The 17,191-nt window shown below is 48.2% G+C and overlaps 1 protein-coding gene across 2 annotated transcripts in view; it reads right to left on the bottom strand.

Annotated features, from left to right (window-relative positions):
* Window positions 1–2,499: 2,499 nt before the first annotated feature.
* The window catches only part of LOC135537037 (protocadherin-18-like), a 21,826-nt gene continuing 7,134 nt past the window's right edge, over window positions 2,500–17,191 (bottom strand). For both annotated transcript variants that reach the window (XM_064963250.1, XM_064963251.1), the window contains exon 4: window positions 2,500–4,215. In XM_064963250.1, coding sequence (XP_064819322.1) covers window positions 3,428–4,215 — 788 coding nt within the window. In that variant the 3' untranslated portion in view covers window positions 2,500–3,427. The remainder of the gene's footprint in view (window positions 4,216–17,191) is intronic.

The raw sequence follows: 17,191 nt of genomic DNA, 5'->3' as shown, positions 1-17,191 counted from the left end.
AGTCTTTATATATAGGAGACAGGATATGATGTAGTCGTTATATATAGGAGACAGGATATGATGTAGTCTTTACATATAGGAGACAGGATATGATGTAGTCTTTATATATAGGAGACAGGATGCCATGTAGTCTTTATATATAGGAGACAGGATATGATGTCGTCTTTATATATGTCTCATTGAGACTAATGCTTTAGTTGGGTCTTTGACTCTGAGTAATTATACTGAATATTTATGTTTTTATCTTTTTTTATTCAAAATATTGTTTGCATGCATCTGTGTGTGTTTGCGTGTGTGCACATGTGTTTCTGTGTGTTTGCACATGTGCTTGTGTGCGTGTGTGACACTTAATGGAAATCTTTGCTTCTGTTAAATGTTGAATCCTTCCAGGTTAATTGCATTGGCTTGATCTCTATTGCATTGTGGGAGTATTTCTTTGTGTGCAAAAAAATGCAAATGAACCAAGTAAAGACATGTTAAAGTTTTACCTTGGTTTCCTTTCTTTTTAAAACGTTTTTCCCAACAACAACAGGCCATGGTGGTTACCTGACGTAGTGTGCGTGTGTGTGTGTGTGTGTATGTGTGTGTGTGTGTGAGAGCTTAGCGTATGGTTAATCGCGAAATAGCGCGAAGGAGATTCTCCTCTTTCGTTAATGAAATCAGACTTTATATGAATGTCTTCGTCTTTATAATTTGATATATCACCATGTGGGACATTGTTTTGTTTGTGTTCTGTGTTGTGTGTTTGTCATTGTAATTTGATATATCACAACGTGGGACGGTGTAGTGTGTGTGTTTGTCATTATCATGTGGTACGTGTTGATGTGGAGGCGTTCATGCATTAGGACGATGTAGTGTGTGTGTTTGTCATTATCATGTGGTATGTGTTGATATGGAGGCGGTCATGCATTAGGACGATGTAGTGTGTGTGTTTGTCATTATCATGTGGTACGTGTTGATGTGGAGGCGTTCATGCATTAGGACGATGTAGTGTGTGTGTTTGTCATTATCATGTGGTACGTGTTGATGTGGAGGCGGTCATGCATTAGGACGATGTAGTGTGTGTGTTTGTCATTATCATGTGGTATGTGTTGATATGGAGGCGGTCATGCATTAGGACGGTGTAGTGTGTGTGTTTGTCATTATCATGTGATATGTGTTGATGTGGAGGCGTTCATGCGTTAGGACGGTGTCGTGTGTGTGTTTGTCATGCGTTAGTTAATTGACAGCCACTGTACCCACCATACGGGATGTTCTCAGAGACAAGCGCCTTTTGGCGGTGTGAGAAAAACCACATCAACACTGACTGCATTTTAACGCAACGTGATGATTGTGAAATCAGCAGATAGAGAGGCGTCTTCTGCTCTCTGTCAGATGGAGTCTTCATCCAACCCATCACATCTGGAGTGTATTCATTAGCAAAACACCGTAGAAAGACATTTTTCCCTGGTTGCCATGGTCTCGTGGTTGACTGTTGTTCGACTTGTAGTACCTACACTTGACAGTAGGAGGACACTCAGAAGGGTAACTAGAAGAATGAATGATGTTGATGTTGATTTCCACATGAAGCCCTTTCTTCGATCACATTTGGATATAATTGTTGATTTGAAATTCATTCACTTTTGTATAAGGAGTAAGAGAGATAGAGAACAAGAGAGAGAGAGACAGACAGAGAGAGAGAGAGAGACAGACAGACAGACAGACAGACAGACAGACAGACAGACATAGAGACAGAGAGAGACAGAGAAAGACAGAGAGAGAGAGAGACAGACAGAGAGAGACAGAGAGAGACAGAGAAAGACAGAGAGAGAGAGAGAGACAGAGAAAGACAGAGAGAGAGAGAGACAGAGAGAGAGAGACAGACATAGAGACAGACAAAAAGAGACAGACAAAGAGAGACAGACAGAGAGAGAGAGAGAGACAGACAGACAGACAGACAGACAGACAGACAGACAGACAGACAGACAGACAGAGACACAGAAAGAGAGTGAGAGAGAGACAGAGAGAGAGAGAGATGGAGAGAGACAGAGAGAGAGAGAGACAGACAGACAGACAGACAGAGACACAGAAAGAGAGAGAGACAGACAGACAGACAGACAGACAGACAGACAGACAGACAGACAGACAGAGACACAGAAAGAGAGTGAGAGAGAGAGAGAGAGACAGACAGACAGACAGAGACACAGAAAGAGAGAGAGAGAGAGAGTGAGAGAGAGAGAGAGAGAGAGAGAGAGAGAGAGACAGACAGACAGACAGACAGACAGACAGACAGACAGACAGAGACACAGAAAGAGAGTGAGAGAGAGAGAGACAGACAGACAGACAGACAGACAGAGACACAGAAAGAGAGAGAGAGAGAGAGAGAGAGAGAGAGACAGAGAGAGACAGAGACAGAGGGAGAGAAATACATATTTCTTTGACTAGATAATGAGTGGGTGTCAGTTGATGAAAAAAGGGGCCCACCTGACATCGTTATGTAATGGGGACTTTGACACTTCATTGACTTCAGCTTTATTATGTCCAATCTGTTGGTCACAATGAAAAGTGATACACTGACAGGTACCACACAGACACGCAGGCAACATCCCAAACGGAACCACATTCTCCAGATAGTGTCTAGGACTCTGAGCTTCTAGGGAAGAGGATGCCGTATTGGACGTGGGACACACACTGCCGACCTTACACCACGGCGACGTGTGCTTGACACACACACTTTCAATAATAAAATATCTACCGTTTACACAAAATACAAAATACAAATAACGTTGGAGTAAAAAAAAAACTACATGGATTGATAATATATGATATGATGGAAAATATCAAAAAATATTTGTTTTTCATTTGTTTTTCTTCTGTACAAACATACATATAAATATAGATAGAAAGAGAGAGTATAAAAGTGTGTATTTTTAAAATACAAAGGGCTTTGTACACCTGTTTTTACAATGTACACCACAGTTGTTAACGTTGACATGACAAGGACACATATGACAACATTTTGAGGGCATCTCTTTTCACAGTAACGTGGGCTGTACATTATAAATGCCAACGCTGTTCATAGTCATTTCTCTCAGACTTCTTTCACAGTGTTAGAAACATGAAGGAGTTTAGAAACGTGTCTCTGGGCGTTAGTTCAAGCCTTGTTGATCTGTGGCCCAACCACAACGTCACAAACAACATTGAAACGTCTCACCAACGTTTAAAAGGTCTTAAGATCCCAGAAAAACCATCAGTGCTATAGGATCAGTTTCCTGTATAATTGTCCTTGGCCTCTCATTGGTCTCTGTCTCTCTGTCTCTCACTCTCTCTGTCTCTCTCTGTCTCTCTGTCTCTCTCTCTCTCCGTCTCTCGCTCTCTCCGTCTCTCTCTCTCTCTGTCTCTCTCTCTCCATCTCTCTCTCTCATTCCGTCTCTCTCTCCGTCTCTCTCTAGGTCTGTCTGGCGTCCTGTAGTAGTTTATTAATCTCGGTGACCAACTCACTAGCGTCCATCATGTCATCGTGTCTGTCACTGCGCTGCTTCCCTCCCAGGTACCCCATCCCTAACATACTCTCCAGCTCATCCTCCTCGTAGTTTTCTGGGATCTCCTCCATGGCAGGCAGCCATCTTAGGTGTGGTGGCTGGTTGGAGGAGGAAGAGGAGGTGGACGAGGTGGCCATGTTGGTGAGGTTGTTGGTGTTGTGACTTGATGGGCTTTGGCCGACAGCTCCGCCTCCGGGGTTCAGATAGTGGGTGTTCGCCGCCCACGCCGCCACGCCCGCCGGGTAGGAGGCGGGGCCTTTGGTGTTGTTTCCGCCCGGTAACAGCACCTTGGCGTGGCCACCCTTTCCACTTCCTCTTTCCGTTGCCGCGGCAGCAACGTTGTTTTCGCTGCACTCGGCGTACGAGTCCAGTGACGGAGGAAGCAGGCGCTGGAAGATTCCGTTCATCTCCGAAAGCAAGGAACTCCCTTCACTGACCCCTCCCTCCTCAGAACTCCCGGGCTCCTTCCCGAAGGTGGAGAAGCTCTTCCTGCGCTCCGAGGAGTCGATGGACGCCTGGTCGTCATCGAGGAGGTGGGGGGGCTGGTTAGAGGACTCCTCCCCTGGGATAAACATGTTGCTGCGGTAGTCAGAGGAGGAGGAGGCCGGGGAGGACAGGGAGAGGGCCAGGGGAGGCATCCAGCACTGGTCAGAATGGCCCAACACACGACACTCCTCAGTGCATAGGCGCATAGCTAGGGAGAGAGAAGGGAGAGAGAAGGGAGGGGGTTAATGTTGTGTTTGGTACACAGGTTCATAGCTAGGGAGAGAGAAGGGAGGGGGTTAATGTTGTGTTTGGTACCCAGGTTCATAGCTAGGGAGAGAGAAGGGAGAGAGAAGGGAGAGAGAAGGGAGAGAGAAGGGAGAGAGAAGGGAGAGGGTTAATGTTGTGTTTGGTACCCAGGTTCATAGCTAGGGAGAGAGAAGGGAGAGAGAAGGGAGAGAGAAGGGAGAGAGAAGGGAGAGGGTTAATGTTGTGTTTGGTACACAGGTTCATAGCTAGGGAGAGAGAAGGGAGAGAGAAGGGAGAGGGTTAATGTTGTGTTTGGTACACAGGTTCATAGCTAGGGAGAGAGAAGGGAGAGAGAAGGGAGGGGGTTAATGTTGTGTTTGGTACACAGGTTCATAGCTAGGGAGAGAGAAGGGAGAGAGAAGGGAGAGAGAAGGGAGAGAGAAGGGAGAGGGTTAATGTTGTGTTTGGTACACAGGTTCATAGCTAGGGAGAGAGAAGGGAGAGAGAAGGGAGAGGGTTAATGTTGTGTTTGGTACACAGGTTCATAGCTAGGGAGAGAGAAGGGAGAGAGAAGGGAGGGGGTTAATGTTGTGTTTGGTACACAGGTTCATAGCTAGGGAGAGAGAAGGGAGAGAGAAGGGAGAGAGAAGGGAGAGAGAAGGGAGAGGGTTAAAGTTGTGTTTGGTACACAGGTTCATAGCTAGGGAGAGAAGGGAGAGAGAAGGGAGAGGGTTAATGTTGTGTTTGGTACACAGGTTCATAGCTAGGGAGAGAGAAGGGAGAGAGAAGGGAGGGGGTTAATGTTGTGTTTGGTACACAGGTTCATAGCTAGGGAGAGAGAAGGGAGAGAGAAGGGAGGGGGTTAATGTTGTGTTTGGTACACAGGTTCATAGCTGGGGAGAGGGAAGGGAGAGAGAAGGGAGAGGGTTAATGTTGTGTTTGGTACACAGGTTCATAGCTGGGGAGAGGGAAGGGAGAGAGAAGGGAGAGGGTTAATGTTGTGTTTGGTACACAGGTTCATAGCTAGGGAGAGAGAAGGGAGAGAGAAGGGAGGGGGTTAATGTTGTGTTTGGTACACAGGTTCATAGCTGGGGAGAGAGAAGGGAGAGAGAAGGGAGAGGGTTAATGTTGTGTTTGGTACACAAGTTCATAGCTAGGGAGAGAGAAGGGAGAGAGAAGGGAGGGGGTTAATGTTGTGTTTGGTACACAGGTTCATAGCTAGGGAGAGAGAAGGGAGAGAGAAGGGAGGGGGTTAATGTTGTGTTTGGTACACAGGTTCATAGCTAGGGAGAGAGAAGGGAGGGGGTTAATGTTGTGTTTGGTACACAGGTTCATAGCTAGGGAGACAGAAGGGAGAGAGAAGGGAGAGGGTTAATGTTGTGTTTGGTACACAGGTTCATAGCTAGGGAGAGAGAAGGGAGGGGGTTAATGTTGTGTTTGGTACACAGGTTCATAGCTAGGGAGAGAGAAGGGAGAGAGAAGGGAGGGGGTTAATGTTGTGTTTGGTACACAGGTTCATAGCTAGGGAGAGAGAAGGGAGGGGGTTAATGTTGTGTTTGGTACACAGGTTCATAGCTAGGGAGAGAGAAGGGAGAGAGAAGGGAGGGGGTTAATGTTGTGTTTGGTACACAGGTTCATAGCTAGGGAGAGAGAAGGGAGGGGGTTAATGTTGTGTTTGGTACACAGGTTCATAGCTGGGGAGAGGGAAGGGAGAGAGAAGGGAGAGGGTTAATGTTGTGTTTGGTACACAGGTTCATAGCTAGGGAGAGAGAAGGGAGAGAGAAGGGAGGGGGTTAATGTTGTGTTTGGTACACAGGTTCATAGCTAGGGAGAGAGAAGGGAGAGAGAAGGGAGAGGGTTAATGTTGTGTTTGGTACACAGGTTCATAGCTAGGGAGAGAGAAGGGAGAGAGAAGGGAGAGGGTTAATGTTGTGTTTGGTACACAGGTTCATAGCTAGGGAGAGAGAAGGGAGAGAGAAGGGAGAGGGTTAATGTTGTGTTTGGTACACAGGTTCATAGCTAGGGAGAGAGAAGGGAGAGAGAAGGGAGGGGGTTAATGTTGTGTTTGGTACACAGGTTCATAGCTAGGGAGAGAGAAGGGAGAGAGAAGGGAGAGGGTTAATGTTGTGTTTGGTACACAGGTTCATAGCTAGGGAGAGAGAAGGGAGGGGGTTAATGTTGTGTTTGGTACACAGGTTCATAGCTAGGGAGAGAGAAGGGAGAGAGAAGGGAGAGGGTTAATGTTGTGTTTGGTACAGAGGTTCATAGCTAGGGAGAGAGAAGGGAGGGGGTTAATGTTGTGTTTGGTACACAGGTTCATAGCTAGGGAGAGAGAAGGGAGAGAGAAGGGAGGGGGTTAATGTTGTGTTTGGTACACAGGTTCATAGCTAGGGAGAGAGAAGGGAGAGAGAAGGGAGGGGGTTAATGTTGTGTTTGGTACACAGGTTCATAGCTAGGGAGAGGGAAGGGAGAGAGAAGGGAGGGGGTTAATGTTGTGTTTGGTACACAGGTTCATAGCTAGGGAGAGGGAAGGGAGAGAGAAGGGAGAGAGAAGGGAGAGGGCTAATGTTGTGTTTGGTACACAGGTTCATAGCTGGGGAGAGGGAAGGGAGAGAGAAGGGAGAGAGAAGGAAGGGGGTTAATGTTGTGTTTGGTACACAGGTTCATAGCTAGGGAGAGAGAAGGGAGGGGGTTAATGTTGTGTTTGGTACACAGGTTCATAGCTAGGGAGAGAGAAGGGAGAGAGAAGGGAGGGGGTTAATGTTGTGTTTGGTACACAGGTTCATAGCTAGGGAGAGGGAAGGGAGAGAGAAGGGAGAGGGTTAATGTTGTGTTTGGTACACAGGTTCATAGCTAGGGAGAGCGAAGGGAGAGAGAAGGGAGAGAGAAGGAAGGGGGTTAATGTTGTGTTTGGTACACAGGTTCATAGCTGGGGAGAGGGAAGGGAGAGAGAAGGGAGAGAGAAGGAAGGGGGTTAATGTTGTGTTTGGTACACAGGTTCATAGCTAGGGAGAGAGAAGGGAGGGGGTTAATGTTGTGTTTGGTACACAGGTTCATAGCTAGGGAGAGAGAAGGGAGAGAGAAGGGAGGGGGTTAATGTTGTGTTTGGTACACAGGTTCATAGCTAGGGAGAGAGAAGGGAGAGAGAAGGGAGGGGGTTAATGTTGTGTTTGGTACACAGGTTCATAGCTAGGGAGAGAGAAGGGAGAGAGAAGGGAGGGGGTTAATGTTGTGTTTGGTACACAGGTTCATAGCTAGGGAGAGAGAAGGGAGAGAGAAGGGAGAGGGTTAATGTTGTGTTTGGTACACAGGTTCATAGCTAGGGAGAGAGAAGGGAGAGAGAAGGGAGAGGGTTAATGTTGTGTTTGGTACACAGGTTCATAGCTAGGGAGAGAGAAGGGAGAGAGAAGGGAGGGGGTTAATGTTGTGTTTGGTACACAGGTTCATAGCTAGGGAGAGAGAAGGAAGAGAGAAGGAAGGGGGTTAATGTTGTGTTTGGTACACAGGTTCATAGCTAGGGAGAGAGAAGGGAGAGAGAAGGGAGGGGGTTAATGTTGTGTTTGGTACACAGGTTCATAGCTAGGGAGAGAGAAGGGAGAGGGTTAATGTTGTGTTTGGTACACAGGTTCATAGCTAGGGAGAGAGAAGGGAGAGAGAAGGGAGAGGGTTAATGTTGTGTTTGGTACACAGGTTCATAGCTAGGGAGAGCGAAGGGAGAGAGAAGGGAGAGGGTTAATGTTGTGTTTGGTACACAGGTTCATAGCTGGGGAGAGAGAAGGGAGAGAGAAGGGAGGGGGCTAATGTTGTGTTTGGTACACAGGTTCATAGCTAGGGAGAGAGAAGGGAGAGAGAAGGGAGGGGGTTAATGTTGTGTTTGGTACACAGGTTCATGGCTAGGGAGAGAGAAGAATGAGAAGGGAGACATGAGAGACACAGAGATTGGTGACAAATAACATGTTTGGTTTGACATTGATTAAAGGGTCTCGTGGCTCAGAAGAGGAGAGCAGAGAGGGGACACAGTGTCAAGGTGTATGATTGGCATTGATATGCAGTAGCCTACAGAACTGTTGTCTGTCAACACTACTCAGTACATACACTGCTAGCTGGAAAATACAGTCTCAATGTTTTATCTGGTTTGACATTGAGGACACAGTCCCATAGCTATGGGAGAGAGGACACAGTCCCATAGCTATGGGAGAGAGGACAAAGTCCCATAGCTATGGGAGAGAGGACACAGTCCCATAGCTATGGGAGAGAGGACACAGTCCCATAGCTATGGGAGAGAGGACACAGTCCCATAGCTATGGGAGAGAGGACACAGTCCCCTAGCTATGGGAGAGAGGACACAGTCCCATAGCTATGGGAGAGAGGACACAGTCCCATAGCTATGGGAGAGAGGACACAGTCCCATAGCTATGGGAGAGAGGACACAGTCCCCTAGCTATGGGAGAGAGGACACAGTCCCATAGCTACGGGAGAGAGGACACAGTCCCATAGCTACGGGAGAGAGGACACAGTCCCATAGCTACGGGAGAGAGGACAAAGTCCCCTAGCTATGGGAGAGAGGACACAGTCCCATAGCTATGGGAGAGAGGACACAGTCCCATAGCTACGGGAGAGAGGACACAGTCCCATAGCTACGGGAGAGAGGACAAAGTCCCCTAGCTATGGGAGAGAGGACACAGTCCCATAGCTACGGGAGAGAGGACACAGTCCCATAGCTACGGGAGAGAAGACACAGTCCCATAGCTATGGGAGAGAGGACACAGTCCCCTAGCTATGGGAGAGAGGACACAGTCCCCTAGCTATGGGAGAGAAGACACAGTCCCATAGCTATGGGAGAGAGGACACAGTCCCATAGCTATGGGAGAGAGGACACTGTCCCATAGCTATAGGAGAGAGGACACAGTCCCATAGCTATGGGAGAGAGGACACAGTCCCCTAGCTATGGGAGAGAGGAGACCAGGAGCACTGATACAAATACCTCTCTGTCTAGTCCTGTACCTCTGGGGCGGCAGGGTAGCCTAGTGGTTAGAGCGTTGGACTAGTAACCGAAGGGTTCGAATCCCCGAGCTGACAAGGTACAAATCTGTCGTTCTGCCCGTGAACAGGCAGTTAACCCACTGTTCCTAGGCCGTCATTAAAAATAAGAATTTGTTCTTAACTGACTTGCCTAGTAAAATAAAGGTAAAATAAAAAATAAAACCTCTCTGTCTATACCTGTACCTCTCTGTCTATACCTGTACCTCTCTGTCTATTCCTGTACCTCTCTGTCTATCCCTGTACCTCTCTGTCTAACCCTGTACCTCTCTGTCTATCCCTGTACCTCTCTGTCTATTCCTGTACCTCTCTGTCTAACCCTGTACCTCTCTGTCTATTCCTGTACCTCTCTGTCTAACCCTGTACCTCTCTGTCTAACCCTGTACCTCTCTGTCTATTCCTGTACCTCTCTGTCTAGTCCTGTACCTCTCTGTCTATTCCTGTACCTCTCTGTCTAGTCCTGTACCTCTCTGTCTATTCCTGTACCTCTCTGTCTAGTCCTGTACCTCTCTGTCTATACCTGTACATCTCTGTCTATTCCTGTACCTCTCTGTCTAGTCCTGTACCTCTCTGTCTATTCCTGTACCTCTCTGTCTATTCCTGTACCTCTCTGTCTATTCCTGTACCTCTCTGTCTAACCCTGTACCTCTCTGTCTAACCCTGTACCTCTCTGTCTATACCTGTACATCTCTGTCTATTCCTGTACCTCTCTGTCTAGTCCTGTACCTCTCTGTCTATTCCTGTACCTCTCTGTCTAGTCCTGTACCTCTCTGTCTATTCCTGTACCTCTCTGTCTAGTCCTGTACCTCTCTGTCTAGTCCTGTACCTCTCTGTCTAGTCCTGTACCTCTCTGTCTAGTCCTGTACCTCTCTGTCTAACCCTGTACCTCTCTGTCTAACCCTGTACCTCTCTGTCTAACCCTGTACCTCTCTGTCTAGTCCTGTACCTCTCTGTCTAGTCCTGTACCTCTCTGTCTAGTCCTGTACCTCTCTGTCTATTCCTGTACCTCTCTGTCTAGTCCTGTACCTCTCTGTCTATTCCTGTACCTCTCTGTCTAACCCTGTACCTCTCTGTCTAACCCTGTACCTCTCTGTCTAGTCCTGTACCTCTCTGTCTAGTCCTGTACCTCTCTGTCTAGTCCTGTACCTCTCTGTCTATTCCTGTTCCTCTCTGTCTATACCTGTACCTCTCTGTCTAGTCCTGTACCTCTCTGTCTAACCCTGTACCTCTCTGTCTAGTCCTGTACCTCTCTGTCTAACCCTGTACCTCTCTGTCTAGTCCTGTACCTCTCTGTCTGACCCTGTACATCTCTGTCTATACCTGTACCTCTCTGTCTAACCCTGTACCTCTCTGTCTATCCCTGTACCTCTCTGTCTAGTCCTGTACCTCTCTGTCTAGTCCTGTACCTCTCTGTCTATCCCTGTACCTCTCTGTCTAACCCTGTACCTCTCTGTCTATACCTGTACCTCTCTGTCTATTCCTGTACCTCTCTGTCTATCCCTGTACCTCTCTGTCTAGTCCTGTACCTCTCTGTCTATTCCTGTACCTCTCTGTCTATTCCTGTACCTCTCTGTCTAACCCTGTACCTCTCTGTCTAACCCTGTACCTCTCTGTCTAGTCCTGTACCTCTCTGTCTAGTCCTGTACCTCTCTGTCTAGTCCTGTACCTCTCTGTCTAGTCCTGTACCTCTCTGTCTAACCCTGTACCTCTCTGTCTAACCCTGTACCTCTCTGTCTAGTCCTGTACCTCTCTGTCTAACCCTGTTCCTCTCTGTCTAACCCTGTACCTCTCTGTCTAGTCCTGTACCTCTCTGTCTAACCCTGTACCTCTCTGTCTAACCCTGTACCTCTCTGTCTAACCCTGTACCTCTCTGTCTAACCCTGTACCTCTCTGTCTAGTCCTGTACCTCTCTGTCTAACCCTGTTCCTCTCTGTCTAACCCTGTACCTCTCTGTCTAACCCTGTACCTCTCTGTCTAGTCCTGTACCTCTCTGTCTAACCCTGTACCTCTCTGTCTAACCCTGTACCTCTCTGTCTAACCCTGTACCTCTCTGTCTAACCCTGTACCTCTCTGTCTAGTCCTGTACCTCTCTGTCTAGTCCTGTACCTCTCTGTCTAGTCCTGTACCTCTCTGTCTAACCCTGTACCTCTCTGTCTAACCCTGTACCTCTCTGTCTAGTCCTGTACCTCTCTGTCTAACCCTGTTCCTCTCTGTCTAACCCTGTACCTCTCTGTCTAGTCCTGTACCTCTCTGTCTAACCCTGTACCTCTCTGTCTAACCCTGTACCTCTCTGTCTAACCCTGTACCTCTCTGTCTAACCCTGTACCTCTCTGTCTAGTCCTGTACCTCTCTGTCTAACCCTGTTCCTCTCTGTCTAACCCTGTACCTCTCTGTCTAACCCTGTACCTCTCTGTCTAGTCCTGTACCTCTCTGTCTAACCCTGTTCCTCTGTCTAACCCTGTACCTCTCAGTCTAACCCTGTTCCTCTGTCTAACTCTGTACATCTCTGTCTAACACTGTACCTCTCTGTCTAGTCCTGTACCTCTCTGTCTAACCCTGTACCTCTCTGTCTAACCCTGTACCTCTCTGTCTAACCCTGTTCCTCTGTCTGACCCTGTACCTCTCTGTCTAACCCTGTACCTCTCTGTCTGACCCTGTACCTCTCTGTCTAACCCTGTACCTCTCTGTCTAACCCTGTACCTCTCTGTCTAACCCTGTACCTCTCTGTCTAACCCTGTTCCTCTGTCTGACCCTGTACCTCTCTATCTAACCCTGTACCTCTCTGTCTGACCCTGTACCTCTCTGTCTAACCCTGTACCTCTCTGTCTAACCCTGTACCTCTCTGTCTAGTCCTGTACCTCTCTGTCTAACCCTGTACCTCTCTGTCTAGTCCTGTACCTCTCTGTCTAGTCCTGTACCTCTCTGTCTATACCTGTACCTCTCTGTCTAGTCCTGTACCTCTCTGTCTGACCATGTACCTCTCTGTCTAGTCCTGTACCTCTCTGTCTATACCTGTACCTCTCTGTCTGACCATGTACCTCTCTGTCTAGTCCTGTACCTCTCTGTCTAGTCCTGTACCTCTCTGTCTAGTCCTGTACCTCTCTGTCTAGTCCTGTACCTCTCTGTCTATCCCTGTACCTCTCTGTCTAACCCTGTACATCTCTGTCTAGTCCTGTACCTCTCTGTCTACTCATGTACCTCTCTGTCTAACCCTGTACCTCTCTGTCTAGTCCTGTACCTCTCTGTCTAGTCCTTTACCTCTCTGTCTAACCCTGTACATCTCTGTCTAGTCCTGTACCTCTCTGTCTGACCCTGTACCTCTCTGTCTAGTCCTGTACCTCTCTGTCTAGTCCTGTACCTCTCTGTCTAACCCTGTACATCTCTGTCTAGTCCTGTACCTCTCTGTCTACTCATGTACCTCTCTGTCTATACCTGTACCTCTCTGTCTATCCCTGTACCTCTCTGTCTAGTCCTGTACATCTCTGTCGAGTCCTGTACCTCTCTGTCTAACCCTGTACCTCTCTGTCTAACCCTGTACCTCTCTGTCTAGTCCTGTACCTCTCTGTCTAGTCCTGTACCTCTCTGTCTAGTCCTGTACCTCTCTGTCTAGTCCTGTACATCTCTGTCTAGTCCTGTACCTCTCTGTCTAGTCCTGTACCTCTCTGTCTAGTCCTGTACCTCTCTGTCTATCCCTGTACCTCTCTGTCTAACCCTGTACATCTCTGTCTAGTCCTGTACCTCTCTGTCTACTCATGTACCTCTCTGTCTAACCCTGTACCTCTCTGTCTAGTCCTGTACCTCTCTGTCTAGTCCTGTACCTCTCTGTCTAACCCTGTACATCTCTGTCTAGTCCTGTACCTCTCTGTCTGACCCTGTACCTCTCTGTCTAGTCCTGTACCTCTCTGTCTAGTCCTGTACCTCTCTGTCTAACCCTGTACATCTCTGTCTAGTCCTGTACCTCTCTGTCTACTCATGTACCTCTCTGTCTATACCTGTACCTCTCTGTCTATCCCTGTACCTCTCTGTCTAGTCCTGTACATCTCTGTCGAGTCCTGTACCTCTCTGTCTAACCCTGTACCTCTCTGTCTAACCCTGTACCTCTCTGTCTAACCCTGTACCTCTCTGTCTAACCCTGTACCTCTCTGTCTAGTCATGTACCTCTCTGTCTAGTCCTGTACCTCTCTGTCTAGTCCTGTACATCTCTGTCTAGTCCTGTACCTCTCTGTCTACTCATGTACCTCTCTGTCTAGTCCTGTACCTCTCTGTCTAGTCCTGTACCTCTCTGTCTAGTCCTGTACCTCTCTGTCTAGTCCTGTACCTCTCTGTCTAGTCCTGTACATCTCTGTCTAACCCTGTACCTCTCTGTCTACTCATGTACCTCTCTGTCTAACCCTCTACCTCTCTGTCTAGTCCTGTACCTCTCTGTCTAGTCCTGTACCTCTCTGTCTAGTCCTGTACCTCTCTGTCTACTCATGTACCTCTCTGTCTAGTCCTGTACCTCTCTGTCTAGTCCTGTACCTCTCTGTCTACTCATGTACCTCTCTGTCTAGTCCTGTACATCTCTGTCTAGTCATGTACCTCTCTGTCTATACCTGTACCTCTGTGTCTAGTCCTGTACCTCTCTGTCTATACCTGTACCTCTCTGTCTAGTCCTGTACCTCTCTGTCTAACCCTGTACCTCTGTCTAACCCTGTACCTCTGTCTAACCCTGTACCTCTGTCTAACCCTGTACCTCTCTGTCTAGTCCTGTACCTCTGTCTACCCTGTACCTCTGTCTAACCCTGTACCTCTGTCTAACCCTGTACCTCTGTCTAACCCTGTACCTCTCTGTCTAGTCCTGTACCTCTCTGTCTAGTCCTGTACCTCTGTCTAACCCTGTACCTCTGTCTAACCCTGTTCCTCTGTCTAACCCTGTACCTCTCTGTCTATACCTGTACCTCTCTGTCTAACCCTGTACCTCTGTCTAACCCTGTACCTCTCTGTCTAGTCCTGTACCTCTCTGTCTAACCCTGTACCTCTGTCTAACCCTGTACCTCTGTCTAACCCTGTACCTCTGTCTAACCCTGTACCTCTGTCTAACACTGTACCTCTCTGTCTAACCCTGTACCACTCTGTCTGACCCTGTACCTCTCTGTCTAACCCTGTACCTCTCTGTCTAACCCTGTACCTCTGTCTAACCCTGTACCTCTGTCTAACCCTGTACCTCTGTCTAACCCTGTACCTCTGTCTAACCCTGTACCTCTGTCTAACCCTGTACCTCTCTGTCTAGTCCTGTACCTCTCTGTCTAACCCTGTACCTCTGTCTAACCCTGTACCTCTGTCTAACCCTGTACCTCTGTCTAACCCTGTACCTCTGTCTAACACTGTACCTCTCTGTCTAACCCTGTACCACTCTGTCTGACCCTGTACCTCTCTGTCTAACCCTGTACCTCTCTGTCTAACCCTGTACCTCTGTCTAACCCTGTACCTCTGTCTAACCCTGTACCTCTGTCTAACCCTGTACCTCTGTCTAACCCTGTACCTCTGTCTAACCCTGTACCTCTCTGTCTAACCCTGTACCTCTCTGTCTAACCCTGTACCTCTCAGTCTAACCCTGTACCTCTCTGTCTAACCCTGTACCTCTCAGTCTAACCCTGTACATCTCTGTCTAGTCCTGTACCTCTCTGTCTAACCCTGTACCTCTCTGTCTAGTCCTGTACCTCTCTGTCTAACCCTGTACATCTCTGTCTAGTCCTGTACCTCTCTGTCTAACCCTGTACCTCTCTGTCTAACCCTGTACCTCTCTGTCTAACCCTGTACATCTCTGTCTAGTCCTGTACCTCTCTGTCTAACCCTGTACCTCTCTGTCTAACCCTGTACCTCTCTGTCTAACTCTGTACCTCTCTGTCTACTCCTGTACCTCTCTGTCTACTCATGTACCTCTCTGTCTAGTCCTGTACCTCTCTGTCTACTCATGTACCTCTCTGTCTACTCCTGTACCTCTCTGTCTACTCATGTACCTCTCTGTCTAGTCCTGTACCTCTCTGTCTAACCCTGTACCTCTCTGTCTAGTCCTGTACCTCTCAGTCTAACCCTGTACCTCTCTGTCTAACCCTGTACCTCTCTGTCTAGTCCTGTACCTCTCTGTCTAACCCTGTACCTCTCAGTCTAACTATGTACATCTCTGTCTAGTCCTGTACCTCTCTGTCTACTCCTGTACCTCTCTGTCTACTACTGTACCTCTCTGTCTACTCCTGTACCTCTCTGTCTACTCCTGTACCTCTCTGTCTACTCCTGTACCTCTCTGTCTACTCATGTACCTCTCTGTCTAGTCCTGTACCTCTCTGTCTACTCCTGTACCTCTCTGTCTAGTCCTGTACCTCTCAGTCTAACCCTGTACCTCTCTGTCTAACCCTGTACCTCTCTGTCTAACCCTGTACCTCTCTGTCTAACCCTGTACCTCTCTGTCTAATCCTGTACCTCTCTGTCTAACCCTGTACCTCTCTGTCTAACCCTGTACATCTCTGTCTAGTCCTGTACCTCTCTGTCTAACCCTGTACCTCTCTGTCTAACCCTGTACCTCTCTGTCTAACTCTGTACCTCTCTGTCTAACCCTGTACCTCTCTGTCTAACCCTGTACCTCTCTGTCTAACCCTGTACATCTCTGTCTAGTCCTGTACCTCTCTGTCTACTCCTGTACCTCTCTGTCTACTCATGTACCTCTCTGTCTAGTCCTGTACCTCTCTGTCTACTCATGTACCTCTCTGTCTACTCCTGTACCTCTCTGTCTACTCATGTACCTCTCTGTCTAGTCCTGTACCTCTCTGTCTAACCCTGTACCTCTCTGTCTAGTCCTGTACCTCTCAGTCTAACCCTGTACCTCTCTGTCTAACCCTGTACCTCTCTGTCTAGTCCTGTACCTCTCTGTCTAACCCTGTACCTCTCAGTCTAACTATGTACATCTCTGTCTAGTCCTGTACCTCTCTGTCTACTCCTGTACCTCTCTGTCTACTACTGTACCTCTCTGTCTACTCCTGTACCTCTCTGTCTACTCCTGTACCTCTCTGTCTACTCCTGTACCTCTCTGTCTACTCATGTACCTCTCTGTCTAGTCCTGTACCTCTCTGTCTACTCCTGTACCTCTCTGTCTAGTCCTGTACCTCTCAGTCTAACCCTGTACCTCTCTGTCTAACCCTGTACCTCTCTGTCTAACCCTGTACCTCTCTGTCTAACCCTGTACCTCTCTGTCTAATCCTGTACCTCTCTGTCTAACCCTGTACCTCTCTGTCTAACCCTGTACCTCTCAGTCTAACCCTGTACCTCTCTGTCTAACCCTGTACCTCTCTGTCTAACCCTGTACCTCTCTGTCTAACCCTGTACCTCTCTGTCTAACCCTGTACCTCTCTGTGTAACCCTGTACTTCTCTGTCTAACCCTGTACCTCAGTCTAACCCTGTACCTCTCAGTCTAACCCTGTACCTCTGTTGCCTGTCTAACACTTTCCCTCATGTCTCTGTAAACTCTAGACGTCTGAACCAACCATTTTTGTGAGAAAGATAGATGTTGTTTTGGTATCAAAAAGGTCAACCGATTTTTACTGGGATGAGTGACAAAGTAAACAAATTAAATCACTCCATTCAATCAGGCTCAAAACAGTTAATTCCCCGTCTTTCAATCCCTCCCTCCCTAGCTCCATCCATCTCCCCTCCCTCCCTCCCTCCCTAGCTCCCTCCCTCCCTCCATCTAGCTTTCTTCCTCTCCTCTTCCATCTCTCCTTCTTCCCTCCCTCCTCCATCTCTCCTTCTTCCCTCCCTCCTCCATCTCTCCTTCTTCCCTCCCTCCTCCATCTCTCCTTCTTCCCTCCCTCCTCCATCTCTCCTTATTCCCTCCCTCCTCCATCTCTCCTTCTTCCCTCCCTCC

Source organism: Oncorhynchus masou, unplaced genomic scaffold, assembly GCF_036934945.1.
Source record: "Oncorhynchus masou masou isolate Uvic2021 unplaced genomic scaffold, UVic_Omas_1.1 unplaced_scaffold_701, whole genome shotgun sequence".
Classification (NCBI taxonomy): Eukaryota; Metazoa; Chordata; class Actinopteri; order Salmoniformes; family Salmonidae; genus Oncorhynchus; species Oncorhynchus masou.
Note: the sequence above shows the minus strand (reverse complement) of the source record. Positions and strands in the feature narration are given on the sequence as shown.